The following is a 26,128-nucleotide window of genomic DNA, read 5'->3' on the forward strand; positions in this document are numbered from 1 at the left end:
ACCTTCTGGTGATATTTAGGAATTTATCTTTGGAGTTTTGTTGCTTTTTCACTTATTTTTACTCCAATATTTGCAAGAAATAGGGACCACATCATCTACTTATGAGAAACTGCTGGTAGGAAAGTTTCCATAAGCTCTAATGTAAAACTGGGTCTTTGCTATGTTGACAGTTAGGCACAACATTGGTCAGTTTGGGACATTTTTTGTGCCTCAATGATTCATGACAGCATGAACATGACATTCCTATTGTAATGCTTTTTTATTGATATTTTGGAGACCACCAAGTAAAACTATGTCTATGACTGCAGGTGTATTTCAGTAAATTTAAACATCATCAAAAAGTTCACTTATTCCGGTAGTTAAATTCAAAAGTTAAAATCACCCACTGAGTGTTTACTTCCCCTAATTCTGATTTACAGATGATAAAAAATGACATTGACACCCATCTCAAGGACGGTAAGGCACAAAAGATCATTATTATAGCATTTCAAGTGATGTTTACAAGCGGTTTAATGGAAAATTGTGTGAAGGGAAAACATTAGATAGAAAAAAAGCAAGCATAATTGAAGTTTATTTCATCCACAGTCGGATGCTTTGTGGAGCAATCCAGACATTTTTATTTAGGTTAGAGTAGTGCTACTTAATAATAATATAACCCAAGTAAAAATAAAAAGTATGGTATAGTAGAAATATTTTTTTCCCCCAAAAACTTAATTAAATGTAGCCAGTTATTACACACCTCTGGTTTTATGCAATAATCAAATTTACAGAGAAACTGAATAATCGATGAGTTTCATAAATAAATATTTGAAATTTAACCATTTTTGCGTACAGGATATATATAAAATGTGTGCTGTTGACAATTGCTAGCCACATAGAGTTGTTTATTATGTGCAAAATATTTCAAAAGCTTAAGACAGAGGTTTTCTAAAAGTTGTATTGATAATCTATGCAGCCGTGTCTGAAGTCCTTCCCTAAAGCAGGCAGAGATAACAAACGGCAGCCAAGAAGGGACAAAAATACAGATAAGAAAAAAGTTAGTGCTTTGTCCATCAAAAAGTGTTCCTTAGGAGAATTGTTGTATATGGCCAGCAGATGGCGGCATTATTCAACATACTTTAACAACATTTGACACCCTTACCAGCCCAAATAATCTTCTGGAGTGTCATTTCAGGGCTTCAGAGTCACTTGATGAAACTTTTAAACATGCCTGGTGTGCAGAGATTTCATTAACTTCTGATGTTTTCTATGTAAACTAATTTATTAGAATGTATTTTATCCAGTTGTTTGTGCTTATCTGTTACTTCAAAGGACAAACTGGCCACTTTTTCTTCTTCTTCTAACCATAACTTTTCCGCTTTCATCCCCAGCGTCCATTTATTATCGCAGGCTTGACAGAAACCTTATAAACTCGGCTCGTCCATCCTCCCCTTTTTTCCTGCTGCTTAATAGTTAATGAGCCATCAGCGGATAACTAATGGGGCCAGAGGGAGAGCAGAAGATCAGGAGGTCAACAGAAGGGAGGATAAGTTGGACGCAGAGCAGAGGAAAATAAATGAAAATATCCCCACTCTCCGCGTCTGGATGAAATTAAGCTAAGTTAAATTCCTTTAGTAGACTGAACCATCTATCTGAACTATCATGTGCTGTTAGCTTTTTGGATTAACCAACATTTGCAGAAGTTCTTCATCTCTGCGCTTCATCTGAGGGGAAGATTTGTATTTGCTCGTTCTCCTCTGATTGGTCCCTGTGAGACTCAGAGAGGTTAAAGGAAGATTTAAACTTTGCTAATAAGTAATGAATTGCATGTCTACTTCAACGTGTCAAAAAGTCGCCTTCGGATTAAAAAATGTCCCTTAATTCCTTCCAACTTTATAAGACAGCTGTGCTAGAATCAGTTTACATAAGAATGAATTCCAAGAAATAATTTTAAAGTTAAAAAGCACGATAATTAAACACTAATCTTGTCCCCTATAGGTTATAATTATTCGAAAAATAATATAACTTAAAATTGCTTTCCTTATGTCACAATAAAAACAGATTTTTACAATATATATACACAACATGTTCTATAATGTAAATATGCATCTTGTCTCTGGTTCTGTCATTCCCTGCCTGATCTTTTTGTTGCCCCTCCTGTTTCTCGGTTCATGCTCCATGCCTCGTCCACTGTTTTCTTATTTATTCATTAAAAAGTGCAGACAGAAATCCCAAGTACCTGTCTGCGCTTTGGTCTGCTTCAGAACACAACAGTTCAGTCAATCAATAAAAAAATAAGGAGTATGGCTCTGGTCTGGCTGTCCTCACAATCTGACTGACTGGGGAAGAAGATTGAACATAGCAGACAATAAAAACCATTAAATTAAACGACACACTGAGGCTGTAGGTTTGTCTGCTCTGCTAAATCTTAGGACGTTACGAACTTGTTTTGACTGGACAATGTCTTTTGAAATAACTAGAGCAAAACCTGAGTCATATTTTTCATTTTTATCGCATAAACTATTGTAATTGCCTTTTTATTTGTCTTAAAGAGAGTTTGACTGCCTCTCAACAGCCCAGATTGCTGCTTTTCATCTTTTAACCCACAATAGATATTACATACATCAGTTTTAGCTTTGCTTCAGTGGTTATCAGTTAATTTTAGAGCTCTTTTAGAAATCCAGGTTCTTATTTTAGAGCTTTTTGCAGTCAATTCCTCTTTTGATCTCGGATCTGACCCTAACCCACATCCTTAAAGCAGCTGGAGGCATTTTGATTTTATGCAAGCGTTTCATTAAAGGTCGTTAAAGGTGTTTAGTAGACCAGAAAGTCTGTGGTCCAATGAGATGAAAGCTTATCTCCATGGCCATCACATAAGATGCTATGTTTCGTTTTATTAACTGATTTTCGCCACAGATACATCATCTCAACTGTGAGGAATAATGTTGACAGCATCATGGTGTGGGGTTGCAGCAGCAGCCTCTGGAAACCCACCATACAGCAAAAAGCTTCACTTAAAGACAAATAGAATGTTCTGGAATGGCCTAGTCAAAGCCCAGATCTCAATACAGATTGTGTATTCAAATCAAAAATTCTTTATACTATATATGCCTAGGGGAAATTAAACAGTGTCATAAATCATATCATCCAACTATCTTCAAAAAGTTATTGTGGATGGTGTGTGTAGCAGTCAGTCCAGTAGCAGTCAGTCTTGCAACGACTCTGAAGAAGCCTCTGACTGAGGACTGTTGCTGTATGACTATCGTTAATATGCTAACACCTCCATTTCTGGGCAGCAGAGATGCTAAGCCACAGTAACATGTCCTAAATGATACCATCAGTTAAGCACTGCTAATCCACCTCATTTGCTTTTGCCGCACCTCTTTAAGTCTCTGTCTGGTAATTAAATGGAAGGGATAGTTTGAACTTCCGCCTTCTGTCTTTCCTCTGCATCCTTCAACTCTCTTTTTAAACTCCTCTGAGATTTGGGGTTGTAGTTCAGGGGTTATTTTATATTTTTGATTTGATAATCAGCTGTTGTACAAACAAAACCTTGTTACCATGGTTACACATCGTCACAACTGTCCGAAAGCAATAACGTAATCTTTACAGCAGCACAGCATCCAAGAGGGAATAATTGCACAAAACACTCACAAAAAGTCAACAAAAAGAACAAATACTTTTTTAAAATTACACAAATTAATTTTGGTGTACTAAACTAACACTGCTGACTATGGTTTAATTTCTGACAGCAATAAAGCAGTGAAACATCTAGCATGAAGAAAGAGAAACTTTAAGTTTTCTTCTTGGGAGAGGGATATAGATCAGAAAAAAAAAGCTAGAGGAAATTAATTACCGGTCTCTACGATAATGTCAGTAAAGTTGGAAAGAAGGATAGTAGCGAGAAGGAGCCATCGGAGCTGGAATAAACACATGGAGAAAAACCAGGAGGATAAGACGAGATAGAGGGAAGACGGATGGGTGAGCTGGGTGATGGATGACAGACCACACCGTCAGCAATGTTCGTAATTAGACCACCGAGTCTGCTTGTGTTTACGAGCGTCTGAGGATGCGCGATAGAGGGCGAGTAAATGGAAGGGAAAAAAGAGATGATTTATATCTCCCAGTTGTTTAAATACTGAAAAGTGATGCTTTAAAGAGGGAGAGCAGTCAATCCTCATGAGTGTGTTCGGCACAGAGCGATAAAGCAGCAAGGCTATATGTTTCACTTCTGGGGATTTATCTGTTTAATCCTCCTGTGGATATCTTCTTCCCAATCTCTGCTCGGTTGGTTAATAGTGTGTATTTAAGTCAGGTAAGATTGAAAAACAACAAAAATCAATTACATCCAGGAGCCTTCCTAAACCGCTCTCCCCACATTCTCAGTGTTTTGTCCCCCCTTTTTGCTCTGATTAGCGATGAAACATTCATTAAATCAAGAGCCGGAGCAAGTGACCTAACCCTGATCTGCAAGTCTAATGGTGTTCCTGAATCTCATTAGGTTTTCCTCCATGTGTTAGCCTGTGTAAAACCTGCTATGCATGTTAAGGTTAGCATGTCGGGCGGCGCTAGTATCTCATTAGAGATAGAAATGTAGACGCCCGTGTAACACACCTCCTGTACGCAATCATGTTTTTCTAAATTGCTGCATTTAAAGTGTGATTAAATAATAATTATTCAAGCCCTGCAAACATTAATGCAGAAACAGACGTGTTCAGATGCATTTACATTTCTTTTTTACATGCAAATGACATTTCAAATAAGGAAAACTAACAAGCAAGGCTGCATGTGGCAGAATGGTAGAGCCTCTGTGTTTGTTGCCCCATAGATGGAGGCTATTAGCCGTCGATGCAGCTGTTCAGGGTTGGACTTCTGACCTCAGGACCTTTGCTGAATGTCTTCCCCCATTCCATTTCTGCCACTTTTCTGTCCAAAATCCTGCTAATATAGGCTGATAGTGCCACTAAATCTATACTAAAGCTGTTAGGGAGCACTAAGTCAGTTCAATTAAAAAGTACTTTATTTACCCCAAAGGGAAATTAAATGTAACTCATTTCATCGAAGTATCTTCAAAGAGTTGTTGTGGAGGATGATGTTCCAGTAGCAGTCAGTCTTGAAGCAAATCTAAAAAGGCCTCTGACTGAATACTGTTGCTGCATGACAGAATAATGGCTATCACAACATGTTAAGAGCTAAATTAATGTGCTGAGAATGTTTATGACAAAAATCCCAATTATGCTGGAGTTACAGAAAACAAAAAGTGTTTGCTTAAATATCAGAATAATTACTCCTGAATGTCTGTATTTTTAATTGTAATTTTCTATTTTAAACACTTCATGTTTACACTATTGCTAACCTCTGGAGCGGTTTGAATAATAGTACTTTCTAAATATCACCTGAAAAAAGTATCCTAACCTACATATGTTAAGCAATTAAATAGTTTCTGTTCTGTTTTGACTTAAAGTATTGATTTTAATTTGTACTTATTTGTTGATCTTTTATTTTGCTAGTTCCCTTTGGTTATTTTGTGCATAAATACCTCTGTTTCTAGTCTTTAATGTTTGTTTTTATGCAATAATTGGTCATAAAGAACATTTTCATCTGATCTGATGCTGTTCAATAAATATTTAAACATGTCAGTTTAGCAGAGTGTGGTCAAAAATAAAATCACCCATTTCAGCATCATCCACTATCATGTTTCAGTCCTACTTTTAAATTATTTTATTTTTATGTTTACAGCAGCAGTAGAAAGCTGATCGAAGCAGTAAACTCATTCAGACAATCTATATTTATGCTGCCTGCTTAGCAGCAAACTGCAGATAAAGTTAAAGAGTTGGCTGGTGAACAAATTAAATATTTAGATGTTAAAGTCTCAGATTATTCCAATGTGATATATTTTGTGGAGTGTTATTTCTCGGAGCACGTACAGGTAAAATGCATTTGGCTCTGACCACCCACAGCTCTAAAAGCCCAACGTATACACATTTCCAGCTGTATTTGTTTTGCCCATTATCCATGAGGCTTTTACTTTTGCTTGTGAAATGGAGGATAATCAGATTACTTGCTTTATATAAGAGGTAGTGTTCTTCCTCTCAGCTCACACTCTCCTCGACGAACACACAGTAATGCTTTCTTTTATCTGTGATTTAGGACAAGTGCTTCATCCTCATGACCATTAGCCGTTTTAACATGAGCTTCTTTGTCTTTAGTAATGACGCTAAAGCTGTACAAGAAGAGGAAGCTTGTTTTCACTCAGAGATAAGTACTGCTGATAAGTATAATGGACTGTGTTCGGGATAATGATGGGAATCCTGGTGAAAGCTTCTCGCAAACTTTAGCAAATTCCATGATGTTATCTTTGTTTGGGTAATTAAAGGCCCAAGGCTGCTTTAAGGTGTTAGGTTAGAAAACAAAATCCCAAGCTTTGAACATCTTTCCGAACACTGTTCAATCCATCATCTGAAATGGAAAACAACAAGACAGGACGAGTATTAGCTGTGCACTCCACAAATTTCATAGAAAAGTGGCAAGAAGACAGCCATTGTTGAAAGAAAACTATAAGACGTACAGTTTGCTTCACAAGAACACTGTGAAAGAAAGTGTTCTGGTCAGACGAAACCAAAATTAAACAATGTGGTCAATGTACAAAATGCCACATGGTGTGCAACTAAAACTACCCGTAAACACAACACCCACATCTCAAAACATGGTGAAACTGGGAATGCTTTTCTCCAGCAAGAACATGGAAGCTGGTTGGAGTTGATGGAAGATTAATTTACTTAGCATATTTGGCAGGGAGGAAACCTGCTAGAGGCTGCAGAAGGCTTGTGATTGGGCAAAGAGGCTCACCTTCCAGCAAAACTACCCTAAACATACAGCAAGAGGTACAAAGCTTGGTTTAGAACAAAATTATATTAATGTTTTAGAATGGCCAATATTTAAGATTTCGTTCACAGACCATTAAATCAAAGAAGATTGAGCAAAAGATACAGTTTCTATGCACAGCAAGCACTCTAAAGTTTTACAGCTGTAGAAAAATGTAGCTCTACAAAGCATTTCCATCAACATTGGAAAAGTTTCCAAAATTAACAATAAGTTCCTCAATTTCACAAAAACTTATTTCCATCGCCTTGAGGTGGTGTGCCTTACCAGAGGTACAAAACTCTGAAATAATAATACTGTGGGAAATTAAATGCAACCAAAACATGCCTCTAGGCAACATAAACCACTCAACAGTACATTTTGTGAAGATTTTAAAGGAGCGTGAGGTTCCTAAAAGGACTTGTGATCCTTGCTGTATTATGCATTCTTGTGCCCGTATGTTTATTCGACACTGAGGCCAAACCCCTAATCGGTGCAAACTTCAAAATGTGCTTTAACATAAAAGATGTGCCGTCTGTGGAATTTCCCGCTGACATCAACATTTTTCCCCCCTACAATGACACTGACAACATCCACTGTGTCCTCGCTTGTCAGCATGTCTGTGTAAATATTAATGATGAATGGTGCATTGATGCCGTTTGAGATGATGACAAATAGGACATTGATCATCTGGTCTGAAACAAGGGCCCTCGCCACACCAGCGGCTGTGTGACCTAATTGCTTCAGAGTCACTTCTGTTAAAGTGATGCGGTCGCAGTGAGCATTAATTCAGACAGACGGCTGAAAAGGACTTGAAGATGAGGGAAGAAAAAGCTCTTTCATCTGGCTGTCAAAGGAGAGGCAGAACAAGATATCATTCAGAGTTGAACAAAGGGACCTGCTTACAAATAATGCAAAGCTTTATCTGATTACTTAAAGGTAACATAATGCTCCAAGAGGTTTGAGTTTTATTTATTTTCTGAACAAATCTCTGCAAGGTTTATTAGCCGTTTCTAGAATCTCTCTCATATTACATTCAAATCCTTCCAAAAATTGCATTTTGTTTAGCTTTGAAAAAGTAAACTTATGTTTAAAATGATCTTTTAATTTTGCAAACATGTATTTTTCCAGCTGGAAGTGGGTGGAGTAGCCAAGTCCTGAATTGAAATTAATAATCTGTGGAGGGGCTCAAGATTATGGTGAGCTCATTATCAAAAACAAACCATCAAATTACCAGTGGAAACATGTAAAAAGCTGCGTAGCAAACATAAGAGGAATATTGTCACGATGTACTTCTCAAAATTTAGTCTTGTAGAAGCAGTTTGTCAGATGGCCTTAAAGTAATATTGAGAGTCTTTTTTTAATTGAGTAGCTTGTATAGAAACTAACATAAAGGAGCCTGAATGCAGCTTCTGATGGATTACAATGGTGTTTCTTTCAACAAGCAATATTGTATATATAGCTCTGGTAAAAACTTAAGAACCTACTGCACTGAACCTCATAGAAAACCTCCTGGTTATTCCACTAAATATTGATTTCTGAAATCTTATTGAGTTCAAACATTAGTATTGTTGTTTCTAAATTAATATGAACTTGTTCGCTTTACAATATTTGAGGTCTGAAAGCACTGCCTCTTTTTTTTTGTTATTTTGACCATTTCTCATTTTCTGCAAATAAGTGTCACATTTTTCCTTGGAATTTCGAAGACATGTTGTCAGTAGTTCATAGAATAAAAGAACAATGTTCAATTTACTCAAACATTTACCTATAAAGAGTAAAATCAGAGAAACGGATCATTTTAAGTGGTCTCTTAATTTTGTCCAGGGCTGTATATACATATATTTATTTATTGTTGAGTTATTGATGCTTTAATAGTGATAATGAATAATTGTGAGAACTACAACACAGAAACACATAACAAATTTGTTATGAGTATTGAAAAACCTGGGTTTTATTATCGTACTGGATCCTGTTTTTCTCTCAAAGCTAGAAAAAAATTGGCATCAGCAACATTCTTACCACTCCTGGATTATAGAGACGTTTTACATATGAATACTTTCGGACGTGATTTCTAAGTTACTTTTTTGCTCTTAAAGCAAACTGTAAAATGTAATGGTGAGATGAACTAGCTTAGTTTATCTGGTAAAAAATGAATTTCAGGGCAGAAAAGGACACGGAGACTAAGTGAGGACAGCTGTCTGCCTTCTTTGAAGCACTTGGAAAAAGAAGATAGAAGTATGCTTGATATCAAGAAGCCACATGAAAGAGGAGTGAGTTACACAGAGGGATCAGAGAGCGGTGAAAATTACAGAAAATATCAGCCACAGAGAAGCATGGAAAGCATTTTAATTTAACAGAGGAAATTTCTGTTTTAATAAAACCACCGGATGTCTACAAACTCTACCTAGAAGAATCAACAAGAGATCACAGTGGATTGTATGTTAGTATTTGAGATATTGATATAAGTAAAACAAGGGGCTCAGCACAACTAAAAGAGAAGTTAAACAGAAGATTTGGACAAAGTGAGTTTCAATAATGATCCTGAAGAAAACGGAGGAATCACAAAAATCGGAGAGCAGTGTGACTGTCCACATGGACTGGCTCTCATGCTATCGATGTGTAAAGGATCTTAAAAGTGACCTATTAAGCTTCTTTGAACATGTTAGAATATAACTTTGGGGCGATACTAAACATGTTCATTACATGTATTGCACAAAATTGTTTTTAGATAATGAAATTTTTAGAAATATGGTCAGTTCTGCCTATTTTGAGCTCCTTTCAGAATGAGCTGCTTTAAGGTGTTTTGTCACTTTAAATCCAAATGATGTGCTGCTGGCCACACCCCCAACTCAACGTTTACACTTGCATGTAAAAATGGCTGTAAACAGATGCTTTAAACAACTGTACATCTTTGCAAAGAAAAAACAGAAGTGGAGCCTCCTGCCCAATCAACAAGAATGCAGCAGGTGCTTTCAGAATTGGAAGTCAACAACAAACCATTTTTCTTTTCCAACAGTCAGTGGACAGCACATACAGCAGTAAAATCAGCTGACCAAATATGCTGGAGCTCAGCGGGGGTTGATAGGTAAGAGGCTGTGATTCGCTGGGGTTGTTAGGTGAGGGGGAGTACCTTTTCACGTTATATTCCAGATGTTTTGGAAATGGCTCATTTTCTGGACACCAAAAAACATGAACGTATTGCCAAAAACCGGCTGGATGGTTTTTTAAGCACTTGGGCCGGTTTCAGGAGGGGTTGAAACCCAAATGGAAGTACAAAGATTTACAAAAATGTACAAAATGTGATGTCGCATAATATGTCCCCTTTAACATAGATTCATTTCTTATTGCAGTAGCAAATTGTCAAAGTAAATTGGGCTTTAATTTGTTAATATGTTTTTAAGAAACAATTTATCCTCCATTATGGGCTGCTTTGTGTTGCTCTATTACATAAAATACCAATAAATTATGCTAAATGTTGGTGATGGAAAATGACAAAATGTGTGAAAAAAATAAAAGCAGTGTGAATACCTTTGAATAACACTGCAGCATCCAAATAGAAGTAGGAACCTAGCTTACCACCCAGCCTACTAATATTTTCTTTTTGTAAGCAAATGATGACAAAAAGATTTTTCAATTTTTCTTCAGTTTTCCAAAACAATAAACCTCATAATACTTCAGATGTTTAAATTTTTTGACATTTTGCCTCATAAATCTTAAAACCAAAAGACTATTTACGTGAGCTTGAAATAGACAGGCTCACATAAATAGAGAATAGCAGACAGACACTAAAGCTACACCTTCTGGATGTTTTATAGCTGTCAGTCTCTTTGAGAAACATTTTAGTTTCTCTCTATACCAACCATCTGTCCCATCCCCAGTGTAAAGCAGGAACCAAATCGAAGCTGCTTCCTTTGCCAGCTGAACTACGACTGACACCTCACCATGTGTCAGACAGCCTCTCTCTTATCTCCTTAGCTATATTCTAGATCTCTAATGTATATTTTCTTGTGTGCCAAGCAGAAAATATAAAAGACAAAACAGACTGACGGACAGCTGAGGCGTTGACACAGGTGAGAAGAGGACATGTGGATGTTTGTCATGACGCAGAACAGCCAGCCAGTTTCAGTGACAGGCTGAAATCTGGTGCAAACAGAGACGCTGCTCTCCATCTGTGTGACCACCTGCTGTTCTGTTAATGCAGAGGTGTGAACAGCCTAACCTCAGCACTGACCGAATGTGCACGCAACAAATAATTTAATTACTGTTAGTAAGAAAAAACCCCTCGTTCTCCTTGATTTCTAGCCAAGCATACAGTAAGTGTGTTTGTGTGTGTGTATAAGCAGGTCTGGGTAGGGATTTGCCCCTGTGCAACCACACACTGAGCCGAACTAGCTCGCTGTGATAGAAAATTAACCAAATGAGAGTGAGAAGACAATCCGAGGTAAATGTCTGCCGGTGTGTGGCTGCAACAGCAGATGAAAGGGAAGCGGCTGGTTGAAAAGTGGAATTATGATTTAACACGGAGCTGGAAAAAAGAACGGCGTTAATCGGCACCTCCCAGGATCAGGATTCACTCAAGATGAAATAAAAAGGTTCAAGTTTAGGAGTGGATTTAGCAAAATCCCTTAAAGATGTTGGAACGCAGTAACCATGACAACACATGATGACGCAAGTAATGATGTAAATATTTATTCATCAAATAGTCGGAACCAATGTTAACCGACAGCAAAGTTGACAAGTGAAAAGCGCTTTTGATGGTGCAAGTGGATTTCCTATTAAAAAGGACTGAAAATGCAACAGTAGTTCACTCAATGTTTTATGATGACACCTATGCCAAAGGGCTTGTAGCTCCGTGGAGGAGTATAAGCTTTGCATGTACGTCCTGCTTTAATGCCCAGCATCAACTGTCACCAAAAGTCTCACTTAATTCCTATTGATATGTATTAGAGCCTAAAAACTCTACTCATCCATATTTAATAGATGTCAAAAATGGTCAAAGAAAATAACAAACAATTTAGAAATTTTAAAACACTACAACAAACACATGGTATCCACATGATAAAGTTTCAGTATTTCTGGGTTTATGATGTGGCAACATTGCAAAGTTTAACACACAGCAGAATACCAGCATTTTTTTCTCTCTTCAGTTAAGTTTAAAGGCTAGACGAACATTTTCCACACTTGGGTTGTCAGATGCACTCTCAGTTAGGCTGCAGTACTCCCACTCCCACTTAGGCTCCCACTAAAACCATCTTGTATTACCTTGTACTTTTCAGAAAGGTTAAAATTATTATTATTATATACGTATATGTTGTTTATTGTTGTGGTTTCTTGGTTTTGTTTTTTCTCTTTTCGCAGGTTTAGGGGCAGACTGTTAGGGTATTGACTCTATGTTTCTTTCTGTCCTCTAATACAATCTCAGTCTTTCCCTTTAAACATTTTCTCCATCTTTCTTCCTTTCTTTTTCATCTCTGTGTTCATTATATTCTAAATAAACACAAACCAGTTTCTAATAAAGTTTCATATATATATGTATATATGTATGTATGTATGTATGTACTGTATGTATGTATGTACTGTATATATATATATATATATATATATATATATATATATATATATATATATATATATATATATACTGCTCACAAAAATAAAGGGAACACTTAAACAACACAATATAACTCCAAGTACATCAAACTTCTGTGAAATCAAACTGTCCACTTAGGAAGCAACACTGATTGACAATCAATTTCACCTGCTGTTGTGCAAATGGAACTTTGTACAGAACAAAGTATTCAATGAGAATATTTCTTTCATTCAGATCTAGGATGTGTTATTTGAGTGTTCCCTTTATTTTTTTGAGCAGTATATATATATATATATATATATATATATACAGTACAGACCGAAAGTTTGAACACAACTGTGCGTCCAAACTTTTGGTCTGTACTCAGTACAGACCAAAAGTTTGGTCTGTACTGTACTGTATATATATATATATATATATATATATATATATATATATATATATATATATATATATATATATACACACAGTATATATATATATATGTATATATCAAGTGAAGCAGCATGACTAAAGTCGTAACGCTCCACTTCTTAGTTTTTTCCAGAGCTGTATTTATTGTATTTTTTGTTAAATGACAAAAGTTTTAGAGTCTTACAGACTTGCTTCATGAGTAATTAATCCAAATCTTAAATACATCATTTGGAAAAGTAGAGTGTAGAATCTAATGATGGTGTATATAAAGGATTACTTTTTACAAGTTGTTATAGTGTTGTCTGTTCTTGGGATCAAATCTGATACATCTAAATAAAAAGCTTGATAATTTTGATGACTCAAAACAACTAATCAATATGAGAATCCTTCTTTCCTAAGATTGAACTATAAAATCTTTTGGACAAAATAATTACATTAAACTCAATTTGACGATGTAGCTTTAAAGTCTAAAGTGAATTGGATCTCTGTGACGACATGATTGTGATGTACTGGAATGAAATGGGTTGATTTGCTGTGAATTAGGATCAAACTGGATTCTTTAGAGTTGGATATAACTGATTGTATCTGTTAGTCTTCCAAAGTGCCAGGAGATAACCCTCGTCAGCTCATTAAAATCGTATTGAATAATCCACAGTAGCCCATTCACACATCAGCACTTGACATTCATGAGCTGACTAGCTAAAGTCTATCATCGATATTTGCATCTAGGTATTTGACTCCTTCAGATAATGTCCGAATAATGTCAGGCAGGGTGCAAATTATGCTGTGACAATCAATGGGGGGTGGGTAGAAGGAAGGATACACTTATCTAAAAAAATGTGGAAGTAAATCTTCCTACGACAGGTCTGTATTTCAGTAAACTGAAGTATTACTGTATAAACAATATAATCTTTTGGTTGTTATGTCATCTAAATCTACAAAATTCAACTAATAATAGGTCTTAAATAGATTTATATTAGCTTTTTATATTAGAAGTGTTTTTCTCGGCCTTCATACAAAGGAAACTAAATTCAACATCCATTGATGTGGTAAATTCCTAACTCTTTACCATTGTTTGAACCAGATCCTATGATTCTTATGCCATCTTGTCAGTGTAACATAATTTAGCGAACCTACAGCTGACAAAAAATATCAAAAAGATTAGCATTAATCTTCAAAGATTTTACAAAGTGTAGTTAGGGAACACTAGAGGTCATAGGAAAATATACACATCTATTAATCTATTTGGGATTAGCTGATTGGTGAGCAATGGTAGAAAGGCTCAATGTTTCAAATATGTCTGACAACAGAACAGCATGTTTGGATTTGGTGTAGTCCTAAAACAAAGATTGCTCCCAGCGTATTTTCAACTAACCAGCATAAAACAAGATAAATTTGGTCTGATTTATCTTCAGACAGTGAGGAAATTTTTTTTTTCATTTTTATTTATAGACAAGAAACTGCTATCTATCGGAATCACTTGTTTTTCCCCCCCTCATTTTGATGGTCAGTTTGAACTTCAATAGACCATTTTCACCATGTAATTGGCCAATCTGCTTTGTTTTAACAAGCAATTGAACAAGTGTGCCAAATAAAATGGCGTGTTACTGCATATTTTTCTAATATTTATGAAACAACCAATTAATAACTTCTCGCTTGTCATTTATTTTAAACATCAAGGACAACGAGTCAATGTTTTCCAGTTTCAGACTAACAAAGTGACTTTGGGTTATAGGGAGTTTAATTTGAAATAAAGTCTACAACTAGATAATAAAATGAAGTGCAATAAATCTAGGTTAAAACATCATGAATTTGTGAATACAACAGAGATAAAACAGATGAAAGGATAGAGGAAATTAGATAAAATAAAAGGGAGGAGGGGGAGCCGTAACGGCAAAGAACTATCCTGAAAAGACCCACAAAACAGGAGGAGTTGGAGGAGGAGAAAGTAATTAGACAGCTGGAGAAGAGAGAGGGAATCTGCCGTGGCTTGATGGAGAATTGCGCACGCTGTGAAGTGGGGTTTGATTGAAGAAAAAGTGAAAATCACGAGAGAAAATTGCATTGGCTCAGACCACACATTCATATGGCCCTCTGACATCTCAGCACAGAGAGGCAGAGAGGGGAAAATGTGCAAAAAGAGATAGTCATGAGTCATGTATGGACGACACACATATGAGATACGTGTAATGCAACAAAAATATGCTAGAGGTTACTGTGAGTCAGTGCTGTGGCTTGAGAGGAGTGAAAATGAGAGGAAAAGGATGAAAGAGGGAGATGGAAAGGAAGGAGAGAGGATTAGGGGTGATATAATGTGCTAACAATCCGCTTCTATGGAGGGACACATCCAGGAATCGCCTAAAGAGTGCCAGCTTAAAATTTATCCAAGATGTGACTGCTTCTGCTTAACGCTAAGAGGTTTTAGGCAAAGCTTTCAAAGAAATACTATAAGTCCCCACGTTAATTGCTATAATAAAGTAGACGCATTAGTGATTACCACTGCTTTCATAAAATGTGATTACCTTAATTTTAAATGCAGTGCCAAATTCCTTAGGATCAGCAAGCCACACAAACTGCAGACATAAATTACAAATTTTCTTTGGTAAAGCGTCAGGGTGAAATAGCACTCTGGATTTCATGATAATTTATTAATCATTTCCCCTAAGTTTACGAAATTTAATTGAGGGAAATATGGTCAGAAAATGAAACTAAGGAAAATCTGTTTATAAAAAAGATTGAATGTAATAATGGAATAATTAAAACAAAAGAAATGTTACTTTTTTAAAGTCATGAAAAGGCCACCTCAGTTGTGATCGTGATATAGAAATTCTTGTTTTGTATATTTTGACACAAACAGGCTGGTTTAAGTTACACTGCGTTGAAGTTGTTGCCCCTTGTGGGATGTTACAGAAAATGCCACCATGCTGATCACACTTCAAGGTGTGAATGGTTGTGAAACTCGCTGAGTAAAAGAATAAAGACTGCAGTGTTGTTGTTGGATATTTGAAACCAGGGGAAATCTCTATGACTAGAAACCTTTATTTCATGGTAAATGTGTTTACTTTCCAACCTGTTACAAAAGATTGTGCTATTCTGTTGATATGTGAAGAAGTCTAGACCAGAAGAGCTATAACGTGTTGTTCCTTGTTTGTCTTGCATATTCACATCTGTTTTCACATTTTGTCACATTGCAAAAACAAGCTTTAATGTATTTTATTGGGATTTTATGTGATTTATAATGAAGTGAAAGGGAAATGATACATGGTGTGACTATTCAAAATCTAAATAATTTAGTTCTGCAATTGTATTTAACTCCAAATACTCTGATGCATCTAAATAAAACCCCGTTCAAACCAACTTCAGAAGTTATCAAAATGGTAAAAGAGTAAAAATAAATGCCATAATTCATCTGTCAGAAAAAAAACACTTTGTAATCAATCAAATTACTGGTTTACAGAGATGGGACCCAGCACAGACAGCCTGCTTTGCGTGGATGACATCCTGGGTTTAATCCCCAGCTAAGCTTTTCATTAAACATGTCTAAGAAAAAGACTACTGGGGTGGCTAAAAACAAAAATATTAAGAAATTGTCAAATATCTTAAAACAAAACCTTAAAAAACAGTAATCTGGTGCAAGCAGGCAGATATAAAATAAAGGGTAAGCAGTATAGCAATATTCTCACTTTCTTCTTTTATGCTGTCAATGTTATTGCCACCTACTGGCAGAGATAGGTATTAGGAAGTTGTGATTGAGGTTTCTTCAGGAGGGGATGTAGCTCAGTGGTAGAGCGCATGCTTTGCATGTATGAGGTCCTGGGTTCAATCCCCAGCATCTCCAACTCGGTGGCTAGAAAGTTGAAGTTTAGCTGCAGCTGTTAATTCACTACACAACATGGATCTGCTGCTTATTTTAACCACAGATCTAAATTTAAATGAAGTTCATTCTGAACATGAACGTCGGAAAAAACAGTTAAGAGTCGCAGCATTAAAGTTTTTAGAAATGTTGTGACATACATTTTATAAACTCCAGCTCACTAATGTTGAAAGATCAAACAAAATTAGGAAAAGGAGCAATTTATATGGGATTAAATGTCATTTGTAAATGCATCATTCATAGGAAGCAGCGGCTGTTTACTTTGGAATTTACAAACACTATAAATATTAAAAGCCTTAACAGCAGGGAATGTTTAAAAAAAAATTAAATCTTGCTCTGACTGTGGATGTAATGACTACGTTTTTTATTGCTGTTCCCAGAATTTAGATGTTTAATGCTGTTTGGAAATGACACTGCTGCTATTTTTCAAACGAAGCTCGGCATTATCCATGTAGCAGCAGGAAGCTGGAGCTGAGAAGAGACGATGGGTGTGGTCCAGCACTGGGAGCGCCTGAGTCAGAAGTGAACATATCTGAGCCGTTCTCTTCGAGTTCCTGTTGTCTTAGTGCTGACTGTTTACCTTCCAGCTAAAGCAAACAAGTTTATTCATGTGAGACTGATGGATGCATTGATGGAGAGCTGATCCACGAACAATACATAATGTAAATATAACCCGTTTTGGAGGCTGCGTAAATAGACCAAAGAATGTGTTTTTGAATTTGGATTAGGCATATGCATCTGTGGGCTAAATGTAAATGAAGTTGTTATAAAAATGAAATGTATCTGACAGAGTGCTGATCTGAAAAAGCTGTTTTGAATAAGCATTTTTCCAAATACAGTGTGAGGAGGAGGAAGCAAGAGTTAGCCAGCTGAAACGGATGAATATCAGAATAACGATAAAATAGGCTTACAATTTCTTTCTGCTTCGGTTTTACTGTCACAACCAAACGTTTCAGATCATCAAACAAATTATGATATGTGACAAATATAACCTAAACAAATACAAATGATCATTATCAGGAATTAAAAGAACTGCACAAAACACTTTAATTCTTATTTAAAAAAAAAAAAACAACTGATTCCCTGCACGTAATAACTGGTTGTTGAAAACAATCACCAAACATGGAGAAATAGCATTCAATTTCACTGCTCCTCTAATTTGAAACAAACTTCCAGAAAACTGTGAAACTGTTGAAACACTGAGTTCCTTTAAATCAAATTGCCTCAAATTGCCTGTTGCTGACATGCGCTATACAGGCAAACTTGCTGTAGCATTATTTGGCATATGAAGTGTCTGGTGGCAGATTTTCTCAGGAAAACTTTTGCAGAAAACAAGATGAGCTTTCACTAGGTGTCAGAGTTCATAACCTTATGGCTGATCAGTGTGCTTTAGCAGAAACTATCAATTCGACTGAAGCTATAATTAAAATATTAACAGGAAAAACAAAAACATCTCACAATGCACCAGGTCTCCTACTAAATTGCTGTCTGCTATGGAGGAAAACAAACCAACAATGATATATGAAGCAAATCAGACTAGTGGTGATTTTAGATAATTGTTAAGACCAAAGATCTGCTTCACCAAGAAAATTCAGCCTGGAATGAAACTCATTAATCATTTAAACTTGCCCCTGTTCCCAAGGCCGCAGTGCTCTCTGGAGACAATCCGACAAAAGAAATTTATCACTGTTGTTGCCCCGGAAAGTGTTCCTGTCAGTGTGACGGCGTTGCTGTGGATGTCCTCCAGCCCTGACAATGACTCGTGCAAAGATTCGTAACATCAACAATGGACCAGGGTTCATCGTTTTTTTAGTCTGTAGTCAGGAATGTAGGTCTTCAAGGCCAAGACTTGCAGAATTTTTTTCATGCAGGATTTATTTATCCATTTTATGCTCTGCACTTCATCTCAAATTAAAACTCAGACTGTGTAATTAAGATTTATTGGCAATTTATATAAATGTCACGTTTTATCTTCTAAAAGACTCACCACACATTTTTAAAATGCCTTTTCTTTCCAGCTGGCGTCCTTCTTGGGTTTTATCTGGGATGAATGTGACAATTCAGATTCCTTTTCAGAAGAAATAGCTAACTACAAATTTCCCATAACTGTCATCATGCTTCTAATTTTCACTTTAAAAGTAATACATTAATCTTTCGTAATAAATTAATTAAGTTTCGACCAGTGTACATGCACAAGAAAAACAATCTTATTTAATTTATATAGTTCTCTTAAAATGTTCACATTTTTGTTTTTTATGTTTTTTATTTTTGAACGTCAGTCACTTGGTGAAAAATTCGGAGTTGATAATTTTTTGTAAACCATGGACACTAAAAAGCATATTGTAATATAACAAGTAAGTTTTTATTATATGTAGGTGAAAGAAAACCTGAACTGAAAATTGTTTTAGAAAAGAATGAGGGTAATTTTTTTCAACCTTTTTTTAAGTGATGTTTTAAAAACATCAATTTATTTCTCTACTAGAAAGTCCTGAAGAATGTCCGACCATCAGGTTGTGACCTAAAGGTCAAGCAAACTAGGTTCATATAGCTGGACAACAATGCAAAGAAAACCAGCATGTCCACCTCTGAATGGCTTAAAAAAATTAGCACAAAGGTTTTGAAACATTTCTGAGTTAAAATTATTCTGCAAAGAAGAGTGGGCCAAATTCCTCACTGCCAGTTGTTGGGAAGTCAAGGTAGGGTATATGCAGAAATTATTAAATTATAACAAAAAAGATACCCAAATCAAATTGGTCCTTATTAATTGACTTCTATTTTAGAATTCAGTTTTACTATGACTGCTTCTATTCTGCAAAAGGGACAGAAAATATAAGAAGAGGCATCCATCATATCTATAAATCTATCACTACAACCTTTAAACTTTCAAAAGTGCATCTGGACAAGATACCTTAACAACAATCAGGAAAGAATATTTCCAATAAAGAAATATATGTATGGATGTATGTAGGTAGATGGGGTTTCAAACAAAATCCCAGCACCACTCCAGAAAAAAAGCCTGTAAACTCCACTAAACCCAGAGTCCATCTCCGTTTTCCACTTCAGTTATTTCAAATAAAATTGATTTATCTGACTGAGAAAAATAACTCAGCAATTCTAATGTAAATATTCTGATACAATAAATAGAAATGTGTGTTTATTTAAGTCGCAGGAGAATTGTGATTTCGGTTTTGCTCCGACTCTCTTGTGCTGTTGATGCTCCCAAACAACGCTGTTGCTAGTTATAGCAACAGAAAGGTTTAATGGGAAGAAGTGGGACAAAGGAAAACCGATTTCTTTCAGATGTTATGTAAAAAGCAGAGATGGAGACAGCAAGTTTAACGACGTTACGTAACTGATCAAACTGTGTCAGGCAGGAAAAATATCACATCATTAGTGTGATGGTTTTCATCACGTAAAGTTTGGGGCAAAACAAACTTCCAGTAAGCTCAATGATTTCTTCATCTCATGATGCACTCAATTACAAAATTCTGTTTTTTCTTTTCCTTCCCCTGAAAATATTTCCAAGTCAGTAAAGCAGAACAGAAGGGTGATGGTTATGTGAAACAACTGGCAAATAATTGGATGGTAGGAATATCCCACCAACTGTGACAATATCAGTTATGCTGAAACTGTAAAAACATTAATAATGCAACATTATGAATGGGTTGAAACAAAAGTGTGTGTGAATGGAAGGGGTTTAGACACATTTCCAGCTAGCAGCACCAGTTAGCAACATTTAAACAACTCAACTTGCCTATTTTCAAGTATTATCAGTTGAAAAACCTTCTTTATGCGTTTTACCTTCAGTCATTGTGGCTTCAGGTGAGTGGGAGTCCTGGCTCCAGTCATTCGTTCCAATAATCTGAACAACCAGAAGCCGCCTGAGTGACACCAGGTCAGCTTCTTTCAGCCCGCTCTCCAACTGATGAATCACGCTGCGCCCCGGCTGGCTGGTCACCACGGTAACCTGAGGAAACATGGAGACGAACCGATTAAAAGCAACTTATTTAGAAACAATTCAAACTAGATATGTTGTGAAAACATTAAAACAAAAAAAAGAAGAAACTCCAAATATAATTTTTTTCTTCTATTTAAAAATAAAAATCGTAGACATTTTACACTTAAATGCTGTAGTACCTGTGTCATACCAAAAGGTAGCGATTCTGTCAACACCAACTGCATCAAAATTATTAAGCTTATTATGAGTTTAAACAAGTGCAAGGTACAAGATAACCAAAATAGTTATAGCTCATATATTTATTTAACATTGTTTACCTTTTTGCTCTCAGTGTTTGAAGTCAAACACTCTGGATATTGTTAGACACTTCTGACGGATTACCTAAACTAAGTCATACAGTTAAAATGAACTCTACTAGATATTAAAGTAATGAATGTGAACTTCTGAAATTAGAAGAAAGCAAAGAAAACTCCAAAACATCTTCATGCTAATTATTCCATTCCTAAAGAGGAACATTTTTTTGGTTTTATGTCAGAAAGTGAGAAATAGGTCATAGATATTTACTCAAAACGAGTAAATATCTGGTTTCACCAAAATCATGCATGTGAATAAAAACTTGTATTGTATTAGATTAGCAACAGGAATGCAGACACTCATGCATAGGGTTATTATGCCTCTGTGTCTGGTAATAGGAGCTATTCATATCGGCTGATGATGGGAACAGAACGTCCCAGTGTGTCATCCACAAACCACTGCGTCTGGAGTCTGTAAAGCATTAAAGTTTAACAAGCACAGATGGGACTGGTTCATCTTTCAACTGACTTTTAACTCCAAATTTAACAACCTGCAATTTTAGCAATTTATAAAACATCTATACAAACATCATCACAATCAAGAGCTTTGAGTTTACTGAAATAAGCAGTGCTTCTAATGGTTTATTGATGCAGTGTGTTACAGGGCTTGATGAATGGTGATAATTTTACTCTATAGTTAGAATGGTTTTGCCCGTTTACACCTTCGCAAATGTCTGAAAATCAGCCAGTGTCTCTTATGTTCTGCTGACTGACCGACCCGTCCACCAGGTCACGTCTGTACGTGAGCAGTTAACAACAGTCACCCCACTGTTGCCCAAATAGCCACTTTCTTGTTTTTTTAGCACCTTTTCAGACAAAAAAAAATCAGAATGTCAAGCTTTTTAAAGGTTGGTGATCAGCCAAAAAACTACAATCAGTGCACGGCTTGCAATTATTACAGTGAAACTATGCATGATGTGGAAATTTTATTTGTATTGAAAGTGTTACATGCTCAGATAGCAACAGTGGGGATGTAGCTCAGTGGTAGAGCGCATGCTTCGCATGTATGAGGTCCTGGGTTCAATCCCCAGCGTCTCCAACTCCTTTTCCTCAGAGGTGTGTGTGTCTGTAGTTATACGCCATCTTGAAGCACAAATCACGACCTGCAAAATTGGATTGAAAAATAAAAATCTGAAACTAAATGTAATTCAAGACAATGAAAATCTATCTACAAGTTTGCCAAAACAAACTTTCACTTCCAGTCCTTATCAAAGAAGGGTAAGAAAAAAACAGCATGATGTTGAGCTGGAGCAACATTTTTTTCAGATAGAGCGACATCTTTGGCCTTCAGGACAGAGCCGACAGTTCCAGCTCTAAAAGTTAAGTTCAACAAAGTTTCTTTCTAAGATTTTTCTGAGTCTTTTTTGTTGAACTTGTGACTTTTCCAAAAGTATGATTCATTGACTGGTTTTCCTCCGCTGATCTGAGAAATTAAAGCTAGCCAGCAGTACACTCAGAGTTCAATAAATCCCCTGCAAAAACTTTGCTAGACACCTGGCCTTTTCCAGAAAGTCTCCAGTTCAGAGGAAAAAAAGACTAAAAGAGCCTTTATGTACCTCCACAGATGCGTTGCTGCAGGCCTGGTTGCCTGTGCTGGTGTGTCTGATATACTGCTTAAACTGCTGCAGACTGTCCAACACCGCCTGTCGCAGAAGATCGCCTCCTTTGGCTGCACTTTTGATGCAACTTTCACCTGGAATAGACCTCAGCTCCTCGACGCAGGAATGCAGCCTGGCTAAATTTCCACGGACCTGCTGTAAAGAGAAAACAGCCAGATTGAATGCGAATGCGAATGGAGAGAGAGGCATGAAAAGATGCTTTTGTGATGTTTGCTAACCACAAATGGAAGCAGACATTCCTGCTGCCTGCTGATGGCGTAGAGGCTGAGTAGGGGTATCCTGCAGGGTCCATCCAGGCTGCAGGCCAGTGACAGGAAGTTATCCAGGGCATCACAAAGCACAGAGCAAGTGTCTGACCAACCGGGGGGCAATGCCTCCACAATCAGGACCCTTGCTGCTTGACGGGGAAACGAGGAGGACCAAAAGACCAAACTCCCCGTACTGGAAGAACTGGGTTGCCTCTTCCTGTTGTCCATGGGCTCCTGGAAGACAATGTACACAACACACCAAAAAATGGGACAAAAATATAATAATATATAATTTTAACCAGACTGCAAGGATAATATATGTACATTTAAACATAACATGAATTAAATTCGTTGGACATTTTAAACTGCATAAAGAATAGCAGAAATATAATTCGTTTTTGTCCAAAGCATGGTTACATTTATTGCAATAGTTGTAGTAGTTATGTATTCAAGTTTCACGTTTGTTTCATCATGTTGCCTTAAATTTGTCCCGGAGTCTCTATGGCAACATTTGCTTGTGAGTTTAACATAAACAAACAAATTCACATTAAGCTGAATAAGTGGCCAGGTGAGGCAAGCTGGGATAAACTCTGGATGAAGAATATCTCAAGGTAGTTTACTTTTTGTTACCAGGCTGTGTCATCATCAATTAAGAACATGTCCAACAAAACACTTCAGCGATCAAGCTGAAAATAACTGACAGATAATATTCTCCACAAAGACTGAGCTCCCACAATCTGTCTTCAACTGAATTTCTGTAACAAACTGAACCACCCATGACGACCACATCAAACACCTTTCACCCTCACACCTTCCACTTGCATCATCTTTTTTCTTTTTTTACTCTTCTGTGAAGAAAAAGTAATCAGACTCAGTCCAGCAGAGATCTATAGTCTCCGCAGGCATGCCTGTATTAGGCAGATGTTGGTTGAAGTGGATTTTTTTATTTAAATTATTTTTTTTACGGGTATTATTGTATTTCACAGGCTGGGAAATGGTGATAAAATTTCACAGTAGAGCACAACAAATACATGTATGTTTTCTTATTTTATACTTTAAGTAGGCATGCTAAAATGCTAAAATGGCAGTGTGTGGCTGGGATTTTTGGTTCAATTACTCAGTTCATGATTGCATTAATGGCTGCATCATTGCCTCAAAAACAGGTTTTTATTTGCTGTTGCCAGCTGCAGTTTCAGATTTTTTCATTTGAGGTCTGATAAACTAACTGACAACAAATACAAGTGTATTTAAAATCAAATATTCTGTTATGTCATGTTCATTATTATTGTTACCTGTAGTTGAAACCAAACTGGACTTAAATAAAGTTTATGCTTAACTAATGCATACAAAATTTGGTTTCCATCAAAAAATTGGAAATGAATTTTGTCTTGATTTCATAATTTAAAAATAAGGCAATAGAAATGCCTCTTTTTTTCCAAGGCAGAATATTTGCTGTTGCTGCTTTTAATGGTACAATGTCACTTAATTGACATTGTACCACTACAATGTCAATAATATGTACAGTAGATGGACAATAGTTACCTTTTGGCTGAGTAAAAGCTTTACTTTAAAACATATACAATAACTAACAAAGAAAGATCTCCTTTTTTAATTTTAATATCTAGAAAACCTTTAAAGGGTAAAGTCGTTTTTGGTGATTCCAGGTAACTTTAAACTGTTTTTTGTGTTAACTGAAGGAATAAATTATTTTAGTGTACTTTCAGACAAAATCATTTTGACGTAAGTTTAGTTTTTCTATTGTGCCTAGTGAATGCAGCTATTTTCTACATTAAACTAAAAATTTACCTACAATAAAAATGTATAAACACTTAAAAGCTATAGGTCATTATTAAAATCAGGTTTGATAGTTATTGGCTTAGCTATTGTCTTTCTCTCGCTTTAGCATTAGCTTAAACTAACTGTTATATAAACTTACTTCTCCTTTATGTTGTAAAATGAAGAACTGCTAAATGAGCTACAGCTAAGCTTTTTATATATGGACAGCACCAAAAACAAATGTTAGCAACTAAATTCGAAAAGTTTAGGTTTAACTGCCATCTTAAACCTAAAATCTGCCTAGATAGCATGCTAACATTTGCTAGCGCTGACGGTATGCTAACTAGCTTCATCAGCTTACATCCGCTTGTAATTTATTTTAAAAACTCTTTACTTCTCATTTGGTTCTCCCATTGACAGTATTAAACTTACCTTTACGTTATATCCCGTTCTTTACGACTGGAATATGATGCTTGAGCCAGTAAAAAGAAATCTAGAGAATTATGTGGGTAGGGATCAAACTTTTCAAACGTTTAGTATAAACAATATCCAGCAGAAAACTTTGAAAGAGTTAATATCTGCAATATTTATATCTCTCTATATCTCTGTATCAATATAATTGCAAAGTTTAATCCAATTGATAGCCGGGATATTTTATTTACATTTAAAAATAAAAACGAAACGATTGGCAACTTTTATCTTGATAAGAACTGCAGATGTGGCAATATAAAAACTGCATGCTGAAGAACTATTTAATAAAATTGATTCATTTGTTTGAATAAGATGTCACTTGAGGGCATTTTTAATTTTATTTTATTTATTTATTTTTTTTACATTTTCCTAAAACAAAAACCCACAATGCCTTAATATAAGTAAGATGGGGAAAGGAATTTAGATAGCAATACTCAGTGCTTCAATATTAGCTAAAACAATCCTGGTTGCTATGAGTACATTGTTTGTATAGAGGTCAGCAATCACTGGAACCGTATCACTGCCATCTAGTAGTAAGAACTATGGACATTTTTCATAGTTCATAGTTCAACTTTTCTCATTTGTCTTTAAATAGTATTTCAAATAATATGCTTTATTTTGCTATGAACAATTTAGCAATCTCTAACTAACTTAGAATCAGTCTGACTGCAAATACACATATACATTAAAAAAAAATCAAATAACTGTAAAGTCTTAAATTAAGCACTAAAGTGAGGGGATGTGTTTATTTCCCTTTAATTGGTTGAATATGGGTAAAGATTTATGGGTTGAACAACAGAGTTACGTATGTGGGGCAGCCCCAAGAAAACCTTACCTAATCCTCTTTGCCAATGTCAAACAGTTTATTCTGCTATCTGACTTTTGCTTGGTGTCATTTATTGGATTGGATCACTTTGGTTTGAAGAACCAGACATACCAAGTTCACCAAGTAGGTCACTCAAAAACAGGGCCCTGACTGGTATTT

The 26,128-nt window shown here is 36.1% G+C and overlaps 1 protein-coding gene and 2 non-coding genes across 3 annotated transcripts in view; 2 read left to right on the forward strand and 1 right to left on the reverse strand.

Moving 5' to 3' along the window:
* m1ap (meiosis 1 associated protein) overlaps nt 1-25,367 on the reverse strand; it is a 38,050-nt gene extending 12,683 nt beyond the window's left edge. Inside the window, exons 1-4 of the mRNA XM_028038865.1 lie at nt 25,105-25,367; nt 22,867-23,130; nt 22,586-22,783; nt 20,520-20,685 (exon numbers count right to left, since the gene is read on the reverse strand). Coding sequence (XP_027894666.1) covers nt 20,520-20,685; nt 22,586-22,783; nt 22,867-23,124 — 622 coding nt within the window. The 5' untranslated portion in view covers nt 23,125-23,130; nt 25,105-25,367. The remainder of the gene's footprint in view (nt 1-20,519; nt 20,686-22,585; nt 22,784-22,866; nt 23,131-25,104) is intronic.
* On the forward strand, nt 16,611-16,682 carry trnaa-ugc (transfer RNA alanine (anticodon UGC)). Its single transcript has one exon. It is a non-coding gene; the product is annotated as a tRNA-Ala (tRNA).
* trnaa-cgc (transfer RNA alanine (anticodon CGC)) lies at nt 21,997-22,068 on the forward strand. The gene has a single exon. It is a non-coding gene; the product is annotated as a tRNA-Ala (tRNA).
* Nucleotides 25,368-26,128: the final 761 nt, after the last annotated feature.

This window comes from Xiphophorus couchianus, chromosome 14, assembly GCF_001444195.1.
Source record: "Xiphophorus couchianus chromosome 14, X_couchianus-1.0, whole genome shotgun sequence".
Classification (NCBI taxonomy): domain Eukaryota; kingdom Metazoa; phylum Chordata; class Actinopteri; order Cyprinodontiformes; family Poeciliidae; genus Xiphophorus; species Xiphophorus couchianus.